At 31.7% G+C, this 21,966-nt stretch overlaps 1 protein-coding gene and 1 long non-coding RNA gene across 3 annotated transcripts; one reads left to right on the top strand and one right to left on the bottom strand.

Annotated features, from left to right (window-relative positions):
• Positions 1-279: 279 nt before the first annotated feature.
• LOC139518844 (uncharacterized) lies at positions 280-20,332 on the bottom strand. 2 transcript variants are annotated; one of them, XM_071310465.1, is made up of 9 exons: positions 20,206-20,332; positions 18,073-18,178; positions 16,172-16,415; positions 15,033-15,149; positions 13,720-14,350; positions 11,798-11,963; positions 2,439-2,630; positions 1,603-1,817; positions 280-956 (listed from the first exon to the last, which is right to left on the bottom strand). In XM_071310465.1, exons 2-9 carry the CDS (start codon positions 18,168-18,170, stop codon positions 343-345), a joined length of 2,277 nt encoding a protein of 758 aa, XP_071166566.1. In that variant the 5' UTR covers positions 18,171-18,178; positions 20,206-20,332; the 3' UTR covers positions 280-342. The 2 variants fall into 2 exon arrangements, with proteins under 2 accessions (XP_071166566.1, XP_071166565.1); XM_071310464.1 differs by lacking the exon at positions 20,206-20,332 and adding an exon at positions 18,318-18,394.
• LOC139518845 (uncharacterized) lies at positions 3,615-6,863 on the top strand. Its single transcript, XR_011663470.1, has 3 exons — positions 3,615-4,077; positions 5,593-5,662; positions 6,787-6,863. It is a non-coding gene; the product is annotated as an uncharacterized lncRNA (long non-coding RNA).
• Positions 20,333-21,966: the final 1,634 nt, after the last annotated feature.

Here is a 21,966-nt window from a genome sequence, read left to right as displayed (position 1 = left end):
TTGAAAAAAGCCAACAATATCACTGCATGGTTCAGTGGTCAAAGTTCAGGTTTTGAGTTCTGTTTTTTTTCTTCTAATATTATATGCAATAGGTCTACAATTTTTGGTGTATGGAAATATTTTATCATACACATGTCAGTCTCGCAGGTTTTATTTGACCTTGACCTTATTTTCATGGTCCATTGCTCATGCAGTGTTATTTTTTTTGTTTTTTTGGTCTGTTTGGCAAACTATAAGCAATATTCTCACTTCAATAACTACCATATTAATTATATTCACTAAACTAACTACCATATTTATTATTTTTCATTACAGTTACTCTCAAAATGCTATAACTGGCCATTATTTGCTAGTTAGCACATACTTCTCTTGGCTAACAGATTCTTTTGACTTGTTTCTGGCATAGTATCTTACAATCTGAACTATTTCCTCAATAGGAGGCACCACTATAGCAAACGCAGCAGCAATCATTACCCATATCTGACAGGCAAACGACCATGATGAAAACTGATGATAAGTCAATACTTCTAATGATAAAACGTTGGCAGGAATGACAACTCCGAATATAACAAAACTTATCAAACCTCCCACTATTGCCAGAATTCTCGCACTTCTGAAGATTTTGGTCATATGAGTTGTATTTACTTTTGTATCTTCTGAAACATCTATATTGGCAAGTTCTTTTTTATAAACGTTCCTCCAAGGATTCAGAGGATTGTCAATGGATAGCGTTTTATCCCAAACCCTGTCTGCGTCCTTTTGTGTCTTGATAGTATGTGTACATAGTGATATGATTATTGTACAGCTAACACTCATGATTACCGCAGAAGTTATTCCCCCTAATAAACTGTAGTCTGAGGAAGTATTGGTTAGAAAGTTACCCAACCCTCCTTCATACACTAACTCCGCTACAATTAGTACTCCAGCAACATATGCTAATACTCCCATTATACTACCTAAAATAAATATACAAATCTTACATTCTACATAATTCCATCACCTTGAAATCATTTTATATTAGTGTATACTTATCAAATGCAATCAGATAAAAGGGGATACAAGAAGCCGTAATTTAGTGGCAACACTAGTTTATCGATGTTTAAATATCACCTACTCATTAAGAAGATGACACCAAATCATAAAAAAAAACTCAAAAGGAAGCGCATGACTTTCAACAGGAGCGAGACCTGGGCTGCGTTCAATATCGTAGCAGCTACGTAGTGCTATTGAACGTGTAGCTTTAGACTAGCTGTAACATAAATATTGTTAGCCGCTACGTAGCTGCTATCAATATCTATGTAGCAGCTAGTCTATAGCTACGCGTTCAATAGTCAAAATCTACGTAGCACTACGTAGCAGCTACGATATTGAACGCGGCCCTGGTATAAATAGACTACCCACAATGCATTAAAGTGATAACAATAAAACAATTACGTGTATTACCATTTTTCATAATCCTGTGAGTTCAGTCTTATCGTAAGTTGTCTTTGCTAGTTTTTGGTACACGCTGTTTTAAATGTGTCAAGAAATGTCATCAATTCTGAAAAGCAGTCATCCTAATTAAAAAAGAAAAAAATATTCAAGGTCTGTTATAAACTTTACCTGTAATGATTGCTTTTGCTGTACACTTTGACCATACAATTGTCATAAGTAATGGACAAAGAAATGCACTATATACACCCTGCAGCGTGAAAACAGCCCAGTTCAAATTCACACCGAGGTTAACAATAAGGAGTCCATATGGCACAATTCCAATTGTTACCCATATCATGCACCAGTTTTTGTAGTGTAATAGTTCGTCTTCATATCGCCGATATCTAAATGAATAAAGAATTAAACAATCAAAACATCATATCTTGAACAATTAGAACTTTCATCCATAGAAATTGCCCTTCACAAGTAATTGAAAAACAAAACTCACTTAATACAGGCATTATCATATGGACTTACTTAATACAGGCACTATCATATGAACTTATGATCAAATCCCGGACACTTGAGACAATATGAATTAGGACGAACAGGTTTACTTTAAACATATTTTTATTTCAAAAAATCATGTACATGGCATACACATATAAATACAGTGATAACATATTACAAAAGGATTCGGAAACAAGGTTTCCCTTATATTAATCCGTCTCCCTGTAGAAAAAAGATAAAGGGAAATAACTGCAAATAAAAAAGTAGATTTTTTTTTCATCAGATCTTTCCTATATATATATGTACCGGCGGCGGAGTGTGTTTACAGGACTTAAAATGGTTGCAAAGAATTTAGAAATATCTCTAAAACATAATGAAACAATTCATTGAATGTATCGGCATCTATTCGCTGAAGAGTTTGCTGCTTAGTTTTTAGACTGACGAACCACATTTTCTCATTATATGATAAACTAGCATATACAAAGGTCATTATTATATTTTCATCACAAACTTACCGGCCATGAACACTACATTCGTAAGGATGCAAAAAATGCTGAGCTTTTAGTCTGACCATGCCATCATTTTCACAATCTTTACATGTAGTAACAGATGGACATTTACAGATCTGGTCTGCTGAGTTTCCTGTGTCGTCTGTATGCTTCCTTTCTTTCCCACATAATGGACACTGTGTTATATCAATACCTCTCCTACCAATTTTCAAATTAAAAGGTTACTGTAATTTGCGGATCTAACAATAATCTGACATATCAATTTCAACAAAATAACATCCTGCTGTAGTCGTCACATTTCCATTTAATGATAAAACTAGCAAAAATGCATTTTTTGAACATGCAAATTTTTATGTTCGTTTTGAAGATAAAGTATGAAGTAAAAACATTTTCTTTCTCGATTGAACAAACCATGCATATCTTTTCGCTGGTTTCATTATTCACCATAGAAAAAACTCATCCAAGATACCGGGGTTATAATTTTGTACACAAGGAGCGACCTTCGTATATAAAATACGTTTCAGTGAGGCTCGAATCAAAAACGTTAAGATTAAAGACTTAAGAGCCATTCTCTGTAAGGACCAAAATTAGTGTTCACACCTATGTCACAGATTTTTACCATTCTTTGTACACATACTACATAACTAATATACTTAACAACTAACACTTTAAAAATTGATTTTGGGCTTTGTTACTATGGAAATGGCGGCCATTTTGATTTTGGGCTTTTTTTTCAATGAAAATTCTAAAAAAATTCCTAAATATCAATGCTTATTTTCCCGTTATCCTGACAGTAATTGATGCAGACACTTATCACATCTCAAAGCTGTTACCTTTGTCTTTTTAAAAATATATTACATATTTGGCTGACAATTGCGTACATATGCTTATTTTCTATTGGAGAAGGGGGTGATTCTGACATCTAAATGAAAACCAGATTTCACCAAAATTCATTGAAGCTTTGAAAAAATTTCCAAGATAGTTTTTTGAAAAGATTGTCAAAATCATAAAGATAAACCCCCCATTTAAAAATTAAAAAAAATTCAGGGATGTGTTTTTTGATTTAAGAAAAAAAATGTGGATTGAAAACTTGAAAAAATCAACTATGTGTCTATGAATTATCTCCCCTTTATTGTTCTTCTTCATTGAAAACACAAAGAAACAACAGGAAGTACAAGGATTAATGCCCAAAATAAAGTGCAGACGAAATGCAGACACTGATAAAACCATTATAATGTTGGTAAAAATAAGATATTTCAAGGTAGATAGTACTATGGAGTGCAATTTCTCTCTAAAGTTTGTGGATTGTGATAAACTCATTTGATGAACCTCTTGCCAAACACTGAAACAGTGAAAAACAGGCAGTACATACATGTACCAAATGTTTGCTATTTTTTCTGAGAATGGTCTTAAACCATCAGTAGCTCTAGATCTTCACATCAATATTGTATTTCAATTAAATGAAGAAGAAAAAACAATTCAAATTGTGCACGTCGCATGTTATGCCAACAAAAAGTTTTCATCCAGATATTGACCACATTAAGGATTCTGGACTCAAGTCGTTACCTTACAGAACTAGCCTTAAACTAGCAAGTAGTGGACCGAGGGAAAAGGATTTTATTCATCTTATTAACTAGACAAGAATGTGAGTAATGAAAATAAAATGAAATTGTCATGCCCCCCCCCCCCCCCCTTTCCCCCTTTTATAGTTTGGATTAGTTTATGTAATATTTAGATTTTCATAATTATCATTCATCATTGATTATTTGTTAAACATTCTCAATTACTAAGACAATACAAACATTTATTTAGTTTCAAAACAGATATATAATTTACAATGTACCTCCTTTCATGACTTTCATGAGTGTAAGAATTGGGGTCCTCTAATTTTTATGTATTATTTACTTTTTACACATTTTCTAAAACAAATACTTATTCTGTACAATTCTAAGGAAAATGATTTTATAATCAAAATGTAGATTTCTGTAGTAATTTGATTTCTTTTTAATGTTTGTCCTTCATTCTGAGATTTATAATCTATCTTGTCAGTGGCAGATCCAGAGTGGGGCCCACTGACTGACCTAAGAGTGGGGCCCGCTTCAGTCAAGCTTCAGTGATTCCCTAGACAAGCAACTATTTTTTTTCCTAAAAAGGGGGGGGGCGGCCCCCTGGGCTTCCCCTAAATCCGCCTCTGATTGTATTACCTTATTTTGTTTTCCACAGTTATTCTTCTTACTTTTGCATCCCATTATTCTCTATTTTAATTATGATCAATTATGTGTGCTTATTTACAAAATGTATCTCCAATTATTATGTTCATATTTATTTTTTAATTCAATAATTTGCTTATATTAAATATTCTTTGTTTGGTAAACCCTATTAAGCTTCTTAAATGATGTGTTCATGGTTTAATCTATTATTTTTACAATTTATGAATTATTTGTTATTGATTTCAAAACAGTACTTTAGCTGTAAAATTGTCAAAACTTTAAAACTCCTATTTTCATAACACCATTGTTGTGAATATAAATATTTGATTTGCATTTAATATCAAGCTCCCCACCCCCTCCCCCAAGATTAAATGTGAATTCTATATCCCTCCTCCCCATCTCTGAGATTTGATCAGGTTTTTAAAACATCCTAAATAATGAGTATCTTTTAACAATGGTTTGAAACTGTAAATAACCGGCTTCCCCAAAAAAAATATATTGAAAAAAAAATTGTATAATGATAGAAAACAGATGAGTACTCTGTTGCAAATAAAATCTGTGTCTGGTTTATTACCTTTTACTTTAACATATGAATAATTGGTATGCAATATTACAGCTAATTTCTTAATGCATGTAGAATAAAATTTTGGTTAGCCTGCTTGCTTTGTTTGTATATTGTACACTCATAAGGATAACACCCAATTAAATTCAAATATGATATATAGGTTTAACAATGCCAATATAAATTGTTTAAAGATGTCATTCTTATTTATAAAGCTTGTATAAACAATTATACAAACAAAGCAAGCAAGAAAATCAAAGTTTTACTTTGTAAGCATTAGGAAATTAGCTGTAATAAATCTTGAACAGCAATACATGTATAGATTAACACAGAACTTGTTTCAATGTTTAACTGTAGTTTTATAAATAATTTCTATCATTTTTTCCAGCATGTTGTACTTTGTTTCTGAAGAAAATAAGAATAGATGTCAATGATGCAGTACTTGAAGGTGAAATGAGGTAATAATAATATATTGTTTAAAAGTAATCCTTGTTTCTTCACCAAAGGTTCAGCATGTGTTTAGCAATAATACTATGATATACAGGTACATATTTGTCATACAAAGTCTTCACAAACACGGATAGAGACAGGTAGGCTAGAAAAATATATATTAGAGAGTCTTGTCCTTTTCACAAATTGCACCTATTTAAATTTATTTAAAAAATTATACTTAACCGTATCATAATAAATTTTTTTGTCTATGAAAAACTAATCATTTTAACAAAAATTACAAACCTTATTTGCTGTTTATATTGCTGATTCTTATTTTTATTCTCCATTTATATAAGCTGAATCAATTTAATTGTTGTGTAAATAATTATTATTCTTTAAAGAAGATTCTATTTATACTAAGAACTATAATCAACTTTGTATTTTATGCAATTGTTGAGCAATGCTAACTTACATCAAGACAGATTCAGATTCAATATTTTATTATAGTCTCACTACTTGGAATTCATATACAGTACATACAGAGTATATAAACAATATAAGACAGCCAATATACAAATATAAAACACAAGTAACAAGACATCTAACATGAGCGATATTTTCCAATTAACAAAGTTCCATAACTCATCAGTTAAAAGGTAAAATTTGTCACAATCAGAAGTGCTGACATCCATTATTCCTGAGGTTGTGTAATCATTGTTATAAATCTTCCTTTCTCAATTTTATTCTTTAAAGAAATTTTATCAATGCAGACTGTTAATGAAAAGGTGTACAGAAAGCAAATATTATATAAAAAATAATCATAAAGTGATTGCATAGAATTGAACCCCTAGAAACTATTACTGGCAAAAATAAAAATATATTTTTGCTGAATTATTGCCAATGAAAATTATCTCTACTAGAGATCAAAGAACATAGAAGTAAACAGTATAGGTCAGCTATGATCACTCAAAAATGTCAGAGTCAATATTTTATGTGCCCATAACTGAGTTATATTGTAGTAAGTTACAAATGTTCCTCATTTTTTTTTTTTTTATCTTTTCAAAGCCAGATTTATTTGACATATTCCTTAGAATTAACCAGGGGAAATAGCAATTCAACATGATGTCATCAGAAACCTTATATTTTTCAGAGTGATGTAACACAGGCAAGAATTTAAGTGAATGAAACAGCATCACTTCTAAAAGTAGCATGGAATTTTTATCACAGGTATTATTTAGACAGACAGATTAAAAAGTGTTTTGCCTTGTAAATCAACAACAACAGTTTCTCAATCAATATTTTAAAATTGTGTTTAAACGTTTTACCAAACCCCTTCAAACTAGCTATATATAGAATCGCCCTTTTTTTTTGGCAAAGGGGGGGGGGGGGGAGGGGAGTATTTATCTGATAAAAAATCTGTTGTCCAGTTCCAGTCAAAAACATTTGGGAATCTAAACTTAATACCAAAATGTTAATGCTTACAAGTGATTATAACATCAATTGGCCAAAATTAGAGCCAAATTTTTCTTTTAATTAGAAATATCTATGCAATAGGGAGAAACATGACTCAGAAACATTACTTTTCTATAACTTTTTATAAATTGCTTATTTTTTGACCCATTTCAATGCGATTTTATTCTTGTATTTCGGGGCTTCTTTCATGTGCTGAATCTAAACATGTATTAAGTTTAGGGATTTTGGGTCCCTTTTTTTAAATGGGTCCATTGAGGGTCCAAAATTTAACTTTGTTTGATTTTATCAAAAATTGAATTATTGGGGTTCTTTGATATGTCAAATCTAACTGTCTATTTAGATTTTTAATAGTGGGTCCCGTTTTCAAATTGATCTACACTAATAAGGTACCAAGGGTCTAAAATTAAACTTAGTTTGATTTTATCAAAAATTTAATTCTTAGATTAATTGATAAGCCCAATTTAACTGTATATTTAATTTTTAATTTTGGGTCCCGTTTTAAAATAGGTCTACATTAAGGTCCAAAGGGTCCAAAATTAGACTTATTTTGATTTTTACAAAAAAATAATGTAAGGGGTTCATGCTGAATTTAACCATGTATTGTGATTTTTGGGCCCTGTTATCAAATTTGTCCATATTGAGGTTTAAAGGTTCCAAAACTGTTTAATTTCATCAAACCATTGAATTCCTGGGGTTCTTTGATATGCTCAATCAAACTGTGTATTTAGATTTTTGATTTTGGGTCCCATTTTCAAATTGGTCTACATTAAGTTCCAAAGGGTCCAAAATTAAACTTAGTTTGATTTTAACAAATATTGAATTCTTGGGGTTCTTATATATGCTGAATCTAAACATGTGTTTAGATTTTTGATTATGGGCCCAGTTTTCAAGTTGGTCCACATCAAGTTTCAAAATTAAACTTTGTTTGATTTCAACAAAAATTGAAATCTTGGGGTTCTTTGACATGTTGAATCTATTTAGAGTTTGGATATTGAACCATTTTAGCTTAATTGTCAAATGTTTAATCACAATCCAAATTCAGAGCTGTATTAAGCCTGGTTCTGGCTATGCAAATTGGTTAAAAAGAAATTATATGCCCAAGACCTATTATGGTGTACAAATGTCCTCCGTCTATCTGTCCAGCGTAAACATATCGCACCATAACATTAGAAGGACTTTTCCAAATTTCATGAAACATAATGTAGTTGTTACTTATAATGGTCAAAATGATCTGTATACGTTTTGGTAAAAATAAGATTAAACCTTTTTGAGTTACAGGACTTTGTAACTAAAAAAGGGGTGTGTTTTTTTTCACATGTCCCGCCGTATCTCAAAAATGATTTATGATGATTGCTTAAAACTGTACAAACTTCTTAGTTATGTTAATCTACAGATCTGTTTACTTTTTGGTGATGATTCAAAATGTTTATATTTTAGAGTTATTGAGTTTTCTGGTATAAAAGGGTTATTTTGCACCTGTCGCGCTGTTGATGATTATTGCATAAAACTTACACTTAAGACAAAGGGCGTATCATACACTCATGGCGCAGCAGTTTATTGAGTTCATGTCTGACATGTTGATGACGGATAGACAAACGGACAACAGTATGCCATAATAGTCCTGTAAATGATGTATAAAATGTGCATAAATAATGCACTCAAAAGTTAACCATGAAAGACACAAAACTATCTTTTGAATTTTGTGTAAGCATCAATCATTAGGAAAAAATTATTTAAACTAGTAAAAATTGCTTATATCTAATATTTGATTAAGTTTTTAAAATAAAATACTTTCTTTTATTTAGAAAAAATCCAGCAGTTTCCAGATTATGAATTTCACCATGTTAATGAGTTTTACAAGCAGTTAGAATGAGGTGTTTTTCAGAAGAAGAAATGAGTTCCAAGAATATATATTCTAAAAGTTCCAAATCTGTTTATTGTAATAGATTACTTGAAATAATGAAGAACATTATTACAACTGTTTTTCCACAAAATACAGAAGATGTCCTTCATTCACTGACAATGTAATTGAGTTCTAATAACCAGGAACAGAAACCTCAAGCATTACCAAAAGGTTCATTTTGTTCTTTTGTTGATTCATTGAAAAAGGCTGAATCTTAGCACCACAAAAAAATACTGTCATTCTAGACACAGACCATGTTGTATAATCAAGTTTATCAGATGCTTCCAGACATATCTGAGAATAAATATTATGTGACATCTAGCTGCAAAATAAAACTGATTTCAAGTTTTCTGTTAATCTCTTTTGTTAATGCCAATTATTTTGTCATAGTCGCATCTCAAGTTGCATGTTTTACCTGTAACCTCTAGAAATGTATCCAACTGATATACAAGTGAGTGGTTTAACTAGCTATAAACCAGGTATAATCCACCATTTTCTACATTAAAAAGGTTTGTACCAACTCAGGAATATGAGAGCTGTTATTCATTCTTTTGACATGTTTTAGCTTTTGATTTTGCCATTCGATAAGGGATTTTCCATTGTGAATTTTACCTTACTTTCATTGTGACCAAATCACTACTTTCACTTTAAACAATTTGTTTTTTTTCAAATGTTTTACTTTTTCAATATATATATGCAACTGATAGGACCAATTAAATATTAAACATTTCAAAGAAAACAGTAGCCAGAATACTTAGAAAGAAATACCCCATATAATAATTGGGAACTATATTCAAAGGCCATGGAAAAAGGGAATTAATTGTGGTCTGAAGCCAACTGCAATGTTCTTTGTAATGTGTTTCCATAGCAACTGTTATTGATATTCATTTTGAATAATATAAGTTGTGTATCAAAACAATTCCTTATCAGTATGGTTTTACAAAGTTAAATAAGAAAAATTTTGAAATTGACGAATATAACCACTTACTTTCTTTTAATCTGCACAATGCAATTTCAAGTTTTGCCAAATTTCAGAAAATTTTGAACAATTTTTTTTTTTAAACAACAAAAAACACACAGCCAATTTTTTTCTTGGTGAAAGAGTGATATATGAAGATCATTTTGGGGGCATAACAAATATATCTGACGTTGGGATAAAAAATAAAATCATTTTGAAATTCACTAAAAAATGCCTTTTTCAGCAGTTTGAAAAAATGCAAAATCAGCACTTTTCAGATACAAGTTTTAATGTTTTGAATTGGTTCAAGACAATGTCTGTTTACTTTAATGTGTTATTTCAGCTCTTTACTTGTTCAGTATACCTATGATTTAGGCTAAAAATGTATATTTGTTAAAAATAATGAAAGTTGAAAAATGATGCATTTTGAGATTTTGCTACTCTGTTTCTGGGCTTATATATATGGGACCTGTAACCATAGCAAAATAAACCCCAAAAACAAAAATGAAAGTTATTTTTGTTATCAGGGCATCATATGGGCTTAATATTGAAAAGATATCGAAAATCTGTGACATTGGTGTAAACAGTCCCTTGAATATCTTTGGTTTTTACAGAGAATGACTCTTAAGATCACTGAGGACCAGCAACTCCAAATGGTTTTAGCAAATACTGGTAATGAGCTTTTGTTTCGGGCGATGTTACCTTTGAGTAGGTTTTGTAGAAATTGGTCCTATTGTTAACCAACTCCTTTTTGAATGGTTGTTTGTTTTCAAAAGATGCGAAGTAGCAGTCAGACTTCAAATTTCATTTGTTGATCGTGATAAGCCTAAGTGTTTAATGTAGAAGATATTACCAATGCTATTTCAAATGATCGGGCGGAGCTTACGTTTCAATTTGCATAAGGGCACTCTATTCGAAGATGTGTGTGATAAGGATGATTGCCGTTATAATTTCAAGTCACCCCTAACATTGTTACCAAACATATATACAAAAAAACAGAGTGTACGATATGGGACGAATAAAATAGTTTAAGATTTATAGCATTTATATGTGCAAAAGAAGTGTATTTTTAAGTATCGGCTATTGTATTATTCTGTTTAAAACTGTTCAGATTATGAGAATTATTTTAAACGTGAGTTATAAATGAAATATATATGAAAAAATAAATATTTAGACCCTTTTTTTCCTTTCTCAAATAACAACATATGCATATTGTGCAACTGGTGTCGTCATAGATTTGCTTCATATCCACAAATTCCAAAATGTGACAAATTTTACATGTTTTTAATCTTTGCTTTACAAAAAAATCAGCGGCCATGTATCATTGTTTATTTTGCGAATACACATATAATGTTGACATATTTAAACCGGATAAATGACCATAACTGGACACTTCTTTGATGAGTTTATCCCATAACACCTGTCTATACATGGACTGGTCTTTGATGACCCAACTAATTAAACTCCGCCCAGTCAAGTGAAATAAATCAAGTAACATCAAACGAATAATAACCCTTCTAAAGTAAAAATTAAAAAAAAAACTTCTCCATGTCATGAATTTAAAAAAAAATATCTCATTTCCATGTCTCTTCATTAGATTCTCGTCGTAATAGTTTAAGTTGTATGCCATGCCATTGTCGGTCCTTAATCCAGAAACATAGTAACGAGGATTAAATCAAAACTAAGGAACGCAAAGGTCGACCAAATAATTTTCAAGTTCTTTTTGCAATACATTGGCTGAGGAGAAGAAAAAGTCAACGTGGCTAAACTAAAACAATGAAAAAGCTTGTTCAAAGATATGAACATATCCCATTCGTTTCAAATTACCTGTATGGACTGATGTAAACTTTATAAATATCATAAACCATTATCGATGACACGGCCATTACTTCCCCTGAACCTGTGGACATTAATGCCATCGTTACCATGGTAATCAACATGTAAGCCCCTGTCTTACCCATCACAGATTCCATCACAAATGGAGTAATAAAGCCTAAAAAATAATGAAATATGAGACAAGAGAAATGTGTTGATTTATCTATGTCCAACTTTTACATCATTAGTTAAAAAACGTATAAAAATTCTGCTATTAAACTTGTCACCCTGGACCCAAATCATATTGGTCCGCAGGATTGTCATATTTTTCAAAATCCAGTAAAAAGTAAATTCCTCCAAGGTCATGTTTATGTTTAAATCTCGTTTTTCAAACTTGTAACCGAAGCAATTATTCTTATTCCAACATATTTGTTCTTAGGAATACACTAACTGTAATATAACTGAAAAACGAGCAGAAATTCTTCCTTAAGGATGAATATGTAAGTTCTTGTGTTGCTTCATTTCTAATACATCCTTGACGACACAATTTGTTTTACGTCATTTACATAACTAACAAATTCCTCTAGTGAAATACATCTGCTATGCTTCCTTTATATATATATATACAACTCGTCTAAACATCAACCCAACAATGTTAGATCTGTAAATTTGCTTTCGCCGGGATTCGAACCCATGCTACTGTGATATCGTGACACCAAATCGCCTGCACTGCAGCCGTCCCGCTAGACCACACGACCACCTGGGCTCTCAATTAAAAGAGCTTTCGGTGGGCATGTGTTACCTTTCCACGTCAGTTTTAATCTAGCGGCGTACTACAGTACATGATATAATATATATATATATATAAACAAGTCTAAATTGAAAACTTCGTTCAAACCTATGATCGCGTTGGATAAAAACCGCAATTTTTATACGTGTGCATGTAAAACAAATTTCGTTGTAGAAGGGTCTAAAAACAGCACAAACAACATTTTCCAAAAGACCAAAAAAGTGAAAAAGTATATTTAAACAAAGCGCATTTGACTAACAGGTCGAACAACTGATGTTCTTTAACCGTGCTGACTGCCATTGGCGATTGCCAAATAAAATTGATCACAAGATGTAACAAAATGGATCTTAATATAAATTTAATACTAAACAGAAAAATAAAACATTTTAACTCGTGGCCACGATGTTATGTCACAAACATACGGTGTCAATATTTTTTTAGTACACCAGATCCGGATTTCGACAATAAATGTCTCTTCAGTGATGTTAGGGATCGAAACGGTATTTGGAAGGCCACATAAAAAGTACCCTCATTTTTAGATAAAGTACCCTCATTTTTAGATAATCTCTTGAATTTTAAGACTCAATATAGGATGAACGGATCATATCAACTGGAGGGAAAATATGATACAAGCCCAAACAAAAAAATATAAACGAGTCTAAATTGAAAACTACGTTCAAACCTATGATTGCGTTGGATAAAAACCGCAATTTTTATACGTGTGCATGTATAACAAATTTCGTTGTAGAAGGGTCTAAAAACAACACAAACAACATTTTCCAAAAGACCAAAATATATATACATGTATGGATTCCCTATTGTGACATTTTGACTGATTGTGGAGTCGCATGACGGTTGATGTACGCATAACAGAAGACACTCACCTTTTCGATGCTACAGGTCCCTTTTCAAGTTAATGCGATTCTCTCGTTTTGGTTTATTACAGTGAATTGTATTGTCTTAATCGATTTATCAGTTTTGAACATCGGTAAACTTTTTGCCTAAATATATCGACGTTGTAAACGAACAACAATTGAAAGAGTGTTGATGAGTCCTTCTTCTAGATGTTTGACATCAGGTACATGCATTACAGTTTAGATAATAGATAATTATACATTTAAATTCAATATAACTATTTACTCACCTGAATCTACATCAAAAGCACTCAACAGATGAGTGCCATTCTGATAGCTCATGGACATGTATACAGAAGATGATGTAATGGTTATTGTCAATGGAATAGCGAACCATATGTAGGCAGCAATGAAAAACCCCGCAACACCCTGAGCAGGCTTAGCTGCAATTCGACTTTGCCAGTGAGCTTGGTCACAAAAACTCAATGATGTTGCCATTAGAAACAACACTACGCCGTATATCACACCTCCTCGAGAACGAAATGTCATAAATGAGTTTGCATAATTACCATCTGGAGCTTGTATACATTTCATTGCCTCGTACATATTTTCCTTCTTTGTAAAAATGTTATCAGTCTCTTTGTATGTTACATGTACAATAAACACTAGTACACTGACGAATGTCAAAGCCGTGTTAAAATATGATATGTAGAAGGTAGTACCAAGTCCGCCAATAAGACAATAAGAACCGAATAGGAAAGCCATCAAAAGAAGAATCATTTCATCCGAAACATCCTTTACCAGAACATTAATAGCGGCTTTAGCTGCTAAAATAAGCGCCATCACTGTTATTAAATTAGCAAACAGCGCAATACAGCAAAACACGATGTGTGCTCCTTTTCCAAAGCGTGCGCAGATAATCTGAAATTGACAAAAAAAAAACAACACGTTATGTTGATCTGTAAAATCTAGTTTTAGTCAGCACGTATAAGTCAAAGGCAACTTGATAGCGTTGTTGCCATTGTTGATTTCTCAATGGAAGTTTACACAAGGATTCTGTCATTATGTTGAGACCTCTGTAGATTACTGTTTTGTTTGGACAATTATCTTTATTAAAATGTTTGGATTTGAACATTTCTTGATTAAGTTAAATCCAAAAGAGCACGAAATTAATAGAGTTTTGTTTTTATTGGAATATTTTTGATTTTGACTTGATATCTGGAACTTTCTCTTTTACATCTTTGTGATATAGCTGTGTCTTATGCCTAATATTTTCATTCGTGTCATATAAAACACGAATAGCTCAAAGATATCCAAAAGAATTGAATTGTCCTAAGTTATGTATCAATTTTTCTTGGTATTGGTGACCGCCTTTGTAGATCTCAAATATAGACATGGTGATTTGGAGTTTCGACATTTTTATTTACATTTGTCTGTTGTTGAAATCCGTTTGTTGGACTCTATTTGTCTTTCATTTTCTTCAATCATATATACAGTAGAGTCCACAAATTCAACAGAATGACAATAGCATTTTTTTTATTAATTTCACCCAATGATTGTTCACATTTGCAAACACAATACTAATAAGAAGGAATAAACATACCTGTAGAAACGTTTTAGCTCCTGGTGCCCTGGTCTTAAGTGTCAATGAAAGAACTGGGAACATTAAGATATCCAACACAATGGCTACTGCAAAAAATAATGAGCCTCCTAGTCCGTACTGAAATATTAAACATAAATTGTTGTTACGAATACCTAAATGGTCATTCGTTAAGTAATCGAATTGTGTTAGATTTCTCTTGAAAATGGTTAAGGTAATTAATGGTTTATAATAGGGATAAGAAAGCTTATAACTACTTGGTAAATACAGGTAACAGTAGTATACCGCTGTTTTATGGTTAAGTACACATGTAATGTTTACTTACAGTTGATATTCTGTTTGGATAAGAATGAGTTTTTGTTTTGTTATTGTTTGGATGATGATACAACATACCTTCATCCTTTATTTTAACTAACTGAAACCCTTATTGTATGTGACTTTAACCTTAACTTTTGCACTAACCAATTTCCATCCTGACTTTAGCCAAATGAAAACTGCAACCTACACTTACTTTTGAATACTGACCTTTATACTTAACCTTAACATAGATGTGTTTTCTCTTAATCGATTTATGACTTTTGAACAGTGGTATACTACTGTGGCCTTTATTGTGCCGAGATTTGTTCAACAAAACCTATATTGTCTGAATACTACTCCTATTGTCTGGCCCTTTAATAACCAAAACGAGTACCATACTAATATGGTTCGTTAACATGGTCATATAAGCGGAATGTCTGGCTAGCTATAAAACTAGATCCGGTAAAATTTCAGTTATGATCAAATAGTTCGTTTCTATGTATGTTGGCGTTAGTTTTTTTATGCACTAGGGTGTTCCTGTTATTCCTTTGTTTTCCTGTTATAATTGATGAGTTTCTCCCGGTTTTAGTTTGTAATTCGGATTTGTATTCTCTCACTCGATTTATGACTTATGAACAGCGGTATACTACAGTTGCCCTTATTGAGCTGTTTTAGGTTCGAAGAATGAGGTGCTTTTTCCTGCGAAAGCTAGAATTTATTCTAAAAATACCTATTTGGTCTAAATATTCATATGGTCCGGTATACATATGTTCACGACCATACGCGTATTGTCCAAATACTCATATAGTCCGGAACATAAACACATTTCGTGGTGTTAATCTTACCTTACTCATGATCGTAGCACTTTGTAAAAAGTCAGCCGGCCATAACATTTGTGAGGTCACTGTGACAGCTGTAAGACCCAAGGTCACCTTTCCACCGGCATCAAAAACTGTATCTAAGCTGTGTGCATCACGATAGACATATCGGCGAACTGCATAGTGGACTATCCCTAGAGTGATTGATAGACCTCCAAAGCCGAGGAACATTAAAAGAAGTGCTTCATGTTTTTCCAGAACAGGCGTGATGCTGAAAAAAAAATCAACTTTGAAACTGCCAAAAAATAGTAATCATGAATAGATTTGACGTTACAACTGTATGATAAACTGAGACTTAGCAGATACTTAATATATTCGGAACAAACGTCGGCAACACTGAGAGTAATAACAGTGATCTATAATTGTAAGCTTTTATAACTTTTTAAAAGATAAGAAGTTTTGCTTTGTTGGACCTGACAAATTACGCTCATTGGAAAATGTGATAGGCGATTACATCAAAACTTTAGGTTACAATACGCCATAAGATTTTATGAGCGGTGTCATTTTATGAACATTACATGGTATTCTATAATTATGAGTTTGGTAAATCATGATATGGCATCCGCTATTTTTTTTATTATTATTAGAGATTTCGAGTACTCTGCATTATACTAAAGACAAAACAATATATTTTCCTCAACTCTAACGGAACTGAGTTTCAACGCTAGAATGAGAAAAGTGTATTTAAGTTCAAAATTGATAGGCAAGGGAGATATACTTACAAATCACATTAAGAAAAGCAAAGGAAACATTTATTTTTGTCTGAATATTTTTTTTATTTAATTCTAGCACGATTTCGTTCAAACAAATCAGTTTCCTATAGTCTGTATCACGAACAAGGCTATCATTGTCGCCTATGGTGATTTTTTATATTGCAATTGCAATCAGTACTGATGCCTAATCTCAAAATATAAAAGCTAAGTCAGTTACAGAATAATTGAAGGGATTCTAGAATGGTAAACAGCAGTTTACAGCAGTAAAATTGGTACCGTTGATAGAATTAAAACAAGGAAAGCGCTTCATACACATACAGATTATGAAGTGTATCTATTTTCTAGCACTGTATCGATACTGCTACTTGTCGACTGTCGATGGTATCATTAGCTCTGTAGTCAGGGCTTCGGAACTGACATCATTTTTCAAGTTTCCAACTCCTTAAAGTAAAGTTCAGCTCATATTTGGCTATTGTTGTAGGTCATCTTTGGTCATATAACTTTTTTTTACAAATTTCTTCTAATGTTTATCAACAACAATTAACGGCTTGCACGACACTATCATTTATCAGGAATAGCATTATACCCATTACTTCTTTTCCAAAATTATGTTTGTTTTGCAAACAGATATGGCACCACTGCACTAATTTATTCTATAGCATACGCCAACATATATTTTTTTTAATTTGATATGTAAACCACTGCTGTTGGACGTTTTGTCATCGGGGTATCACCATCTTAAAAGGCAATACGTTGGTGCTGACAAATCACAGATACACTAATTTTCTTTATATCTACTCTTTTTAAATGCCCAAAAAAAATTCAAAGCAAAACTTATTTAGAAGATTGTGGTTCCAATTCCCTTGCACTTTGTATTACATTGGCCTTCCAACTGTTTTGATTTGAGCATCACTGATAAGTCTAGGGAAGCTGAAACGAGCGCCTGGCGTACTACATGGAAGAGCTGGTAAAATTATTGACTTTTTTATTGTATAGCATACGGATTGATAGAGTTATCTGTTTACTATCATTTGAATTGTTAAAGACATAAAATTCTTTTCAGCTATAACACAATTATAAATAGGAGTGTATACAGATTAGACAATAGATACACTAGAACTAATAGAGACGATGAAGTGCTAACAATTTACTTACTTCGATTGTTTTTCTTGGATGAGTGACGTCAGACGGCAAGTCGAGTTACTGGCAATGGCGGTCCGTGCCAAGAACACAAGAAGAATAACCAATTTCATTTTTTCATCTAAAAGTGAACAATATTTTACTATTCAACAATATGGATATCTTGTTAACAAATTGAAAATAAAGCTCTTCACCTCATTTTTTTTAATCTTTTGTTCGTTTAAAAATAAAATGTTTGGTAGTTGATAAAACGCACTTACCTGTATAAAAATGATTGAAAGATCCAGATAAACATCTTGAGTTGATATACCTGTACAATCCAACATATATATCGCGTTGAAAATTAAAGGTGAACGCTTTGTTACACAAAAAACTTGAAATTAAATGAAAATAAAAAAAACATGGCAAAATATTTCTATTGATAATACAGAGAGAAAAATATAATCTTTTTACAGAATTACAAAATATGAGAATCAACAAGCATAAATATCGAGATTGATCTTTATAACGTTATTCTTTGCTAGTGTCTGGAATGCCATAGATGTTCTAGTTCATACAAAGCAACATCATTCTATCTTAATGTATGTCTGTTTACATTAAATTTAAAATTGTAATGCTCCAGGTGAAAAAGATGACGTTAAGATAGATGTTAATGTCAATCGGTATCTTACTTCAATTTTAGTTCCTCAGAAGTGTTATAGTTTGAATACCATCGGACACGTACCTCGAAAAAATCAAAAAGAATAACAATACGTTAGGGTCTGGATGAGGGACTTCATTTCAATAATAGAATTGCATTATTTCATTTCTACTTGGATTACAAGTTAAATTATCATTCAATAAAATAAAAATGCGCTACTTCAAATCATAAAAAATGAAACGCTTACTCAAGTAATAATAAGAGTAAGAGTCCGCATAGTATGTTTATACGAAGACAATTTCGCGATGAGATGAGACGACGATTGAATGTCTCTCTAAATTTTGTGGAGTAGATAATTCTAAAAAAATTACTGAGCTAATTATTATTTATTGCCATATTAGAGCTATTCGGATCAAAATTGCCGTTTCAGTTCAAAGTTGGTTAACTAGAGACATAATTGGGAGACAATTTATGGCGAAGTAGAAATCTGTTTACTATTATTTGTGACCCGCCATGACAATTTATGGCTTATGGAGGTATAAAGTAATCTGAGAAAAATCTCTGTTTTCTATGAACGTTACTTAAGGCATCTTGTAAACATACCAACGTTAAAGTCTTGATGATCTTTGAAATTAACAATTTTTTTTTATGAAAAGTTATTCAAAATATCTATAAAAATTACTCGTGTAAGTAATAAAGGGTACTAAAGCTTACCTTAAGTTATGCACAAATTGAATATGGAGTATACCAATCATTAAATGTCCTAGCGAAAAATACAAACCACTACTAATTTCAGTTTAAGTGCAGTTCTTAAAATGTCATGAAAGAACATTCCAAAGGAAAGTACAATATTAAGTTGTAAAATTTAAAAATATTCTGCAAACGTTATGAAATTAAATATTTTAAAAGTGCATTTCCAATATTTGTATTGGAGATACACCATGGTTTTGTTTTTAATTTTGTAATATCCAATATTCTGTAATGCTTGATTTACTGAGTACTACTCAACGATTGAGTTGAAATAATTTAAATAAAGTAAGCATAGTAATGACTAAGAAAATTTTGATTACAATTATTATACAGAAGTAATATCTGAAAAATAGTGGCCATAAAACATTACAAGATTATTTTTCATTACTTTCGATGTCCAACTAGAATAGTTCTGACAAAAAATTGCAAAATGTAGAAATTTCTCTTCTAGTTGTATAGGTAGATAAACCATCGAATATGGATCTCAAATATATAAATATCTCAATTTTTATCAAAAGTTGACAAGAACATTGTAAGAATTACATGACGATGTGTTTATGTTGATGAATATATCAGAGTTCAAATCCTCGAAAATTATATATAAAAAGTGAACAGAAATATCAGAAACAATATTAAACATTTATCATATAAGTCCAAATAAGTCGTTGTTATGCCAGCATGTCAAATTTACAATACATTTTACCTCATAAGTCGTAGACTGGAAATATATATAAACTTAAAGTAAAACATAAACTTACATATAAAAGACTGTTATATATATAATATATATAGTTCCTTCAATTTCCTCTGGTATTTGATGGTTGTTTCAAATTATTTGTCGAGAAGGTAAACTATTTAGTTTTTTGTTTTTGTTTGAATTTGAAATTATTTCATTCTGCATAGATTTACTAACAAACTTTTAACGTGTTTAAAATCTAACATTATCTGCTCTATAAAGTTTTCATAAATGAAATCATTAAAAGTGCATTATCATAAATTTGCATAATATTTGCATATTAAAACTTAAAAACAAAAATCTACAACATGCTGTGATCAATCATTGAGACAAAACTAATTGAATCCCCCTATACCTCTAGCCAATGTAGAAAAGTAAACACATAACAATACGCACATTAAAATTCAGTTCAAGGGAAGTCCGAGTCTGATGTCAGAAGATGTAACCAAAGAAAATAATCAAAATGACAATAATACATAAATAACAATAGACTACTAGCAGTTAACTGACATGCCAGCTCCAGATTTCAATTAAACTGATTGAAAGATTATGTCTTCATCATATGAATATCAGGCACAATCCTTCCCGTGAGGGGTTTAGGATCATACAATCATAACATATATGAGAAGAACCTAAGCGCTGTCTTGCCAACAACTGGTTTTTAAATAAATGTGATTAGTTACGATGCAAAGTCCCTATAAGTGAATCAATATTAACGTCAAAATATGCAGTCTTTAGTGACCTGACAACATTATCGTAACTATATCCCTTCTTAATAAGTCTATATAAAGGTTTTGTTAGTTTCTGAGGTGAATACTGACATTTTTGTGCTTTATAAATAATATTTTCATTTAAATTGGATGTGAAATACCAGAACGTATAAGAAGTCTGCATGTTGAGCTATAGTGCAGTAATCACTAATGAGACCAATTTCTTAGACATTTCAGAATTAGCGGGAACAGACACAAATCCGTCTGTAAATAAACTAATTATAAATACCAGGTTTAACATTTTGTCTTTGTGCGTTTCGTCTACAAAAGACTCATTAGTGGTAATACCTTCGGGGAATAAAACTCCACCGGCAGTGGCATCGACCAAGTGTTTGTAAATAAAGTCATCAAAGGTTCCAGGATTGACAGTTTGTTTTAGTGCCAAACGCACGTTTCGTATACAAAAGCTCATCAGTGACGCTCGAAAAAAAAAGTTTAAAAGGCCAGATAAGTTGAAGAGCTTGGAAGATAAAATATTCTTAAAAGTGTTGCCAAATACAGCTAAGGTAATCTATTCCTGAGGTAGAAAAGCCTTAGTATTTCAATAATTCAAAGTTTCATAAACAGTATTTTAGAATTATTACCATAATAATGATAATTGAAGTCAACACAGAAGTGCCGACTACTCGGCTGGTGATGCCTTTGGGAAAAAATCTCCATCAGTAGTGACATAGACCCAGAAGTTGTAAATAAACTCATCATAAATACCAGGATTGACATTATACCTTTTTGCCAAACGCGCGTTTCGTTTATTAAAGCCGTATCAGTGTAAATCAGAATGTAATGTAACAAAAAAATCAGATCAATTTCTCCAGGCATTTCGGAAAAGATTAGGACATCTATCTTATTTCAGGAGCATGAAAAGACGAACACTGATAACACTATATGCTCGAGCACTTATCAACGGTGCATACACATTTTAAATTCACATTTATTTCTTTGGTTTCACAAATCTAACATTGGAAATTTTCATATTATATACAATCCGTTGAACAAAAACTATGTTTAAAAAA

Source organism: Mytilus edulis, chromosome 4 (genome assembly GCF_963676685.1).
Source record: "Mytilus edulis chromosome 4, xbMytEdul2.2, whole genome shotgun sequence".
Lineage (NCBI taxonomy): Eukaryota > Metazoa > Mollusca > Bivalvia > Mytilida > Mytilidae > Mytilus > Mytilus edulis.
The sequence above is the reverse complement of the archived record's forward strand: the minus strand, read 5'-3'. Positions and strand labels throughout refer to the sequence as shown.

Coding starts and splice junctions, on each gene's coding strand:
- LOC139518844 (XM_071310465.1), bottom strand. CDS start 18,170: ATGAAATTGGTTATTCTTCTTGTGTTCTTGGCACGGACCGCCATTGCC. Junction 16,416..18,072: donor ATCCAAGAAAAACAATCGAA/GTAAGTAAATTG, acceptor TTTTTTTTTCAG/CATCACGCCTGTTCTGGAAA. Junction 2,631..11,797: donor GTTTACATCAGTCCATACAG/GTAATTTGAAAC, acceptor GAAAATTGGTAG/GAGAGGTATTGATATAACAC.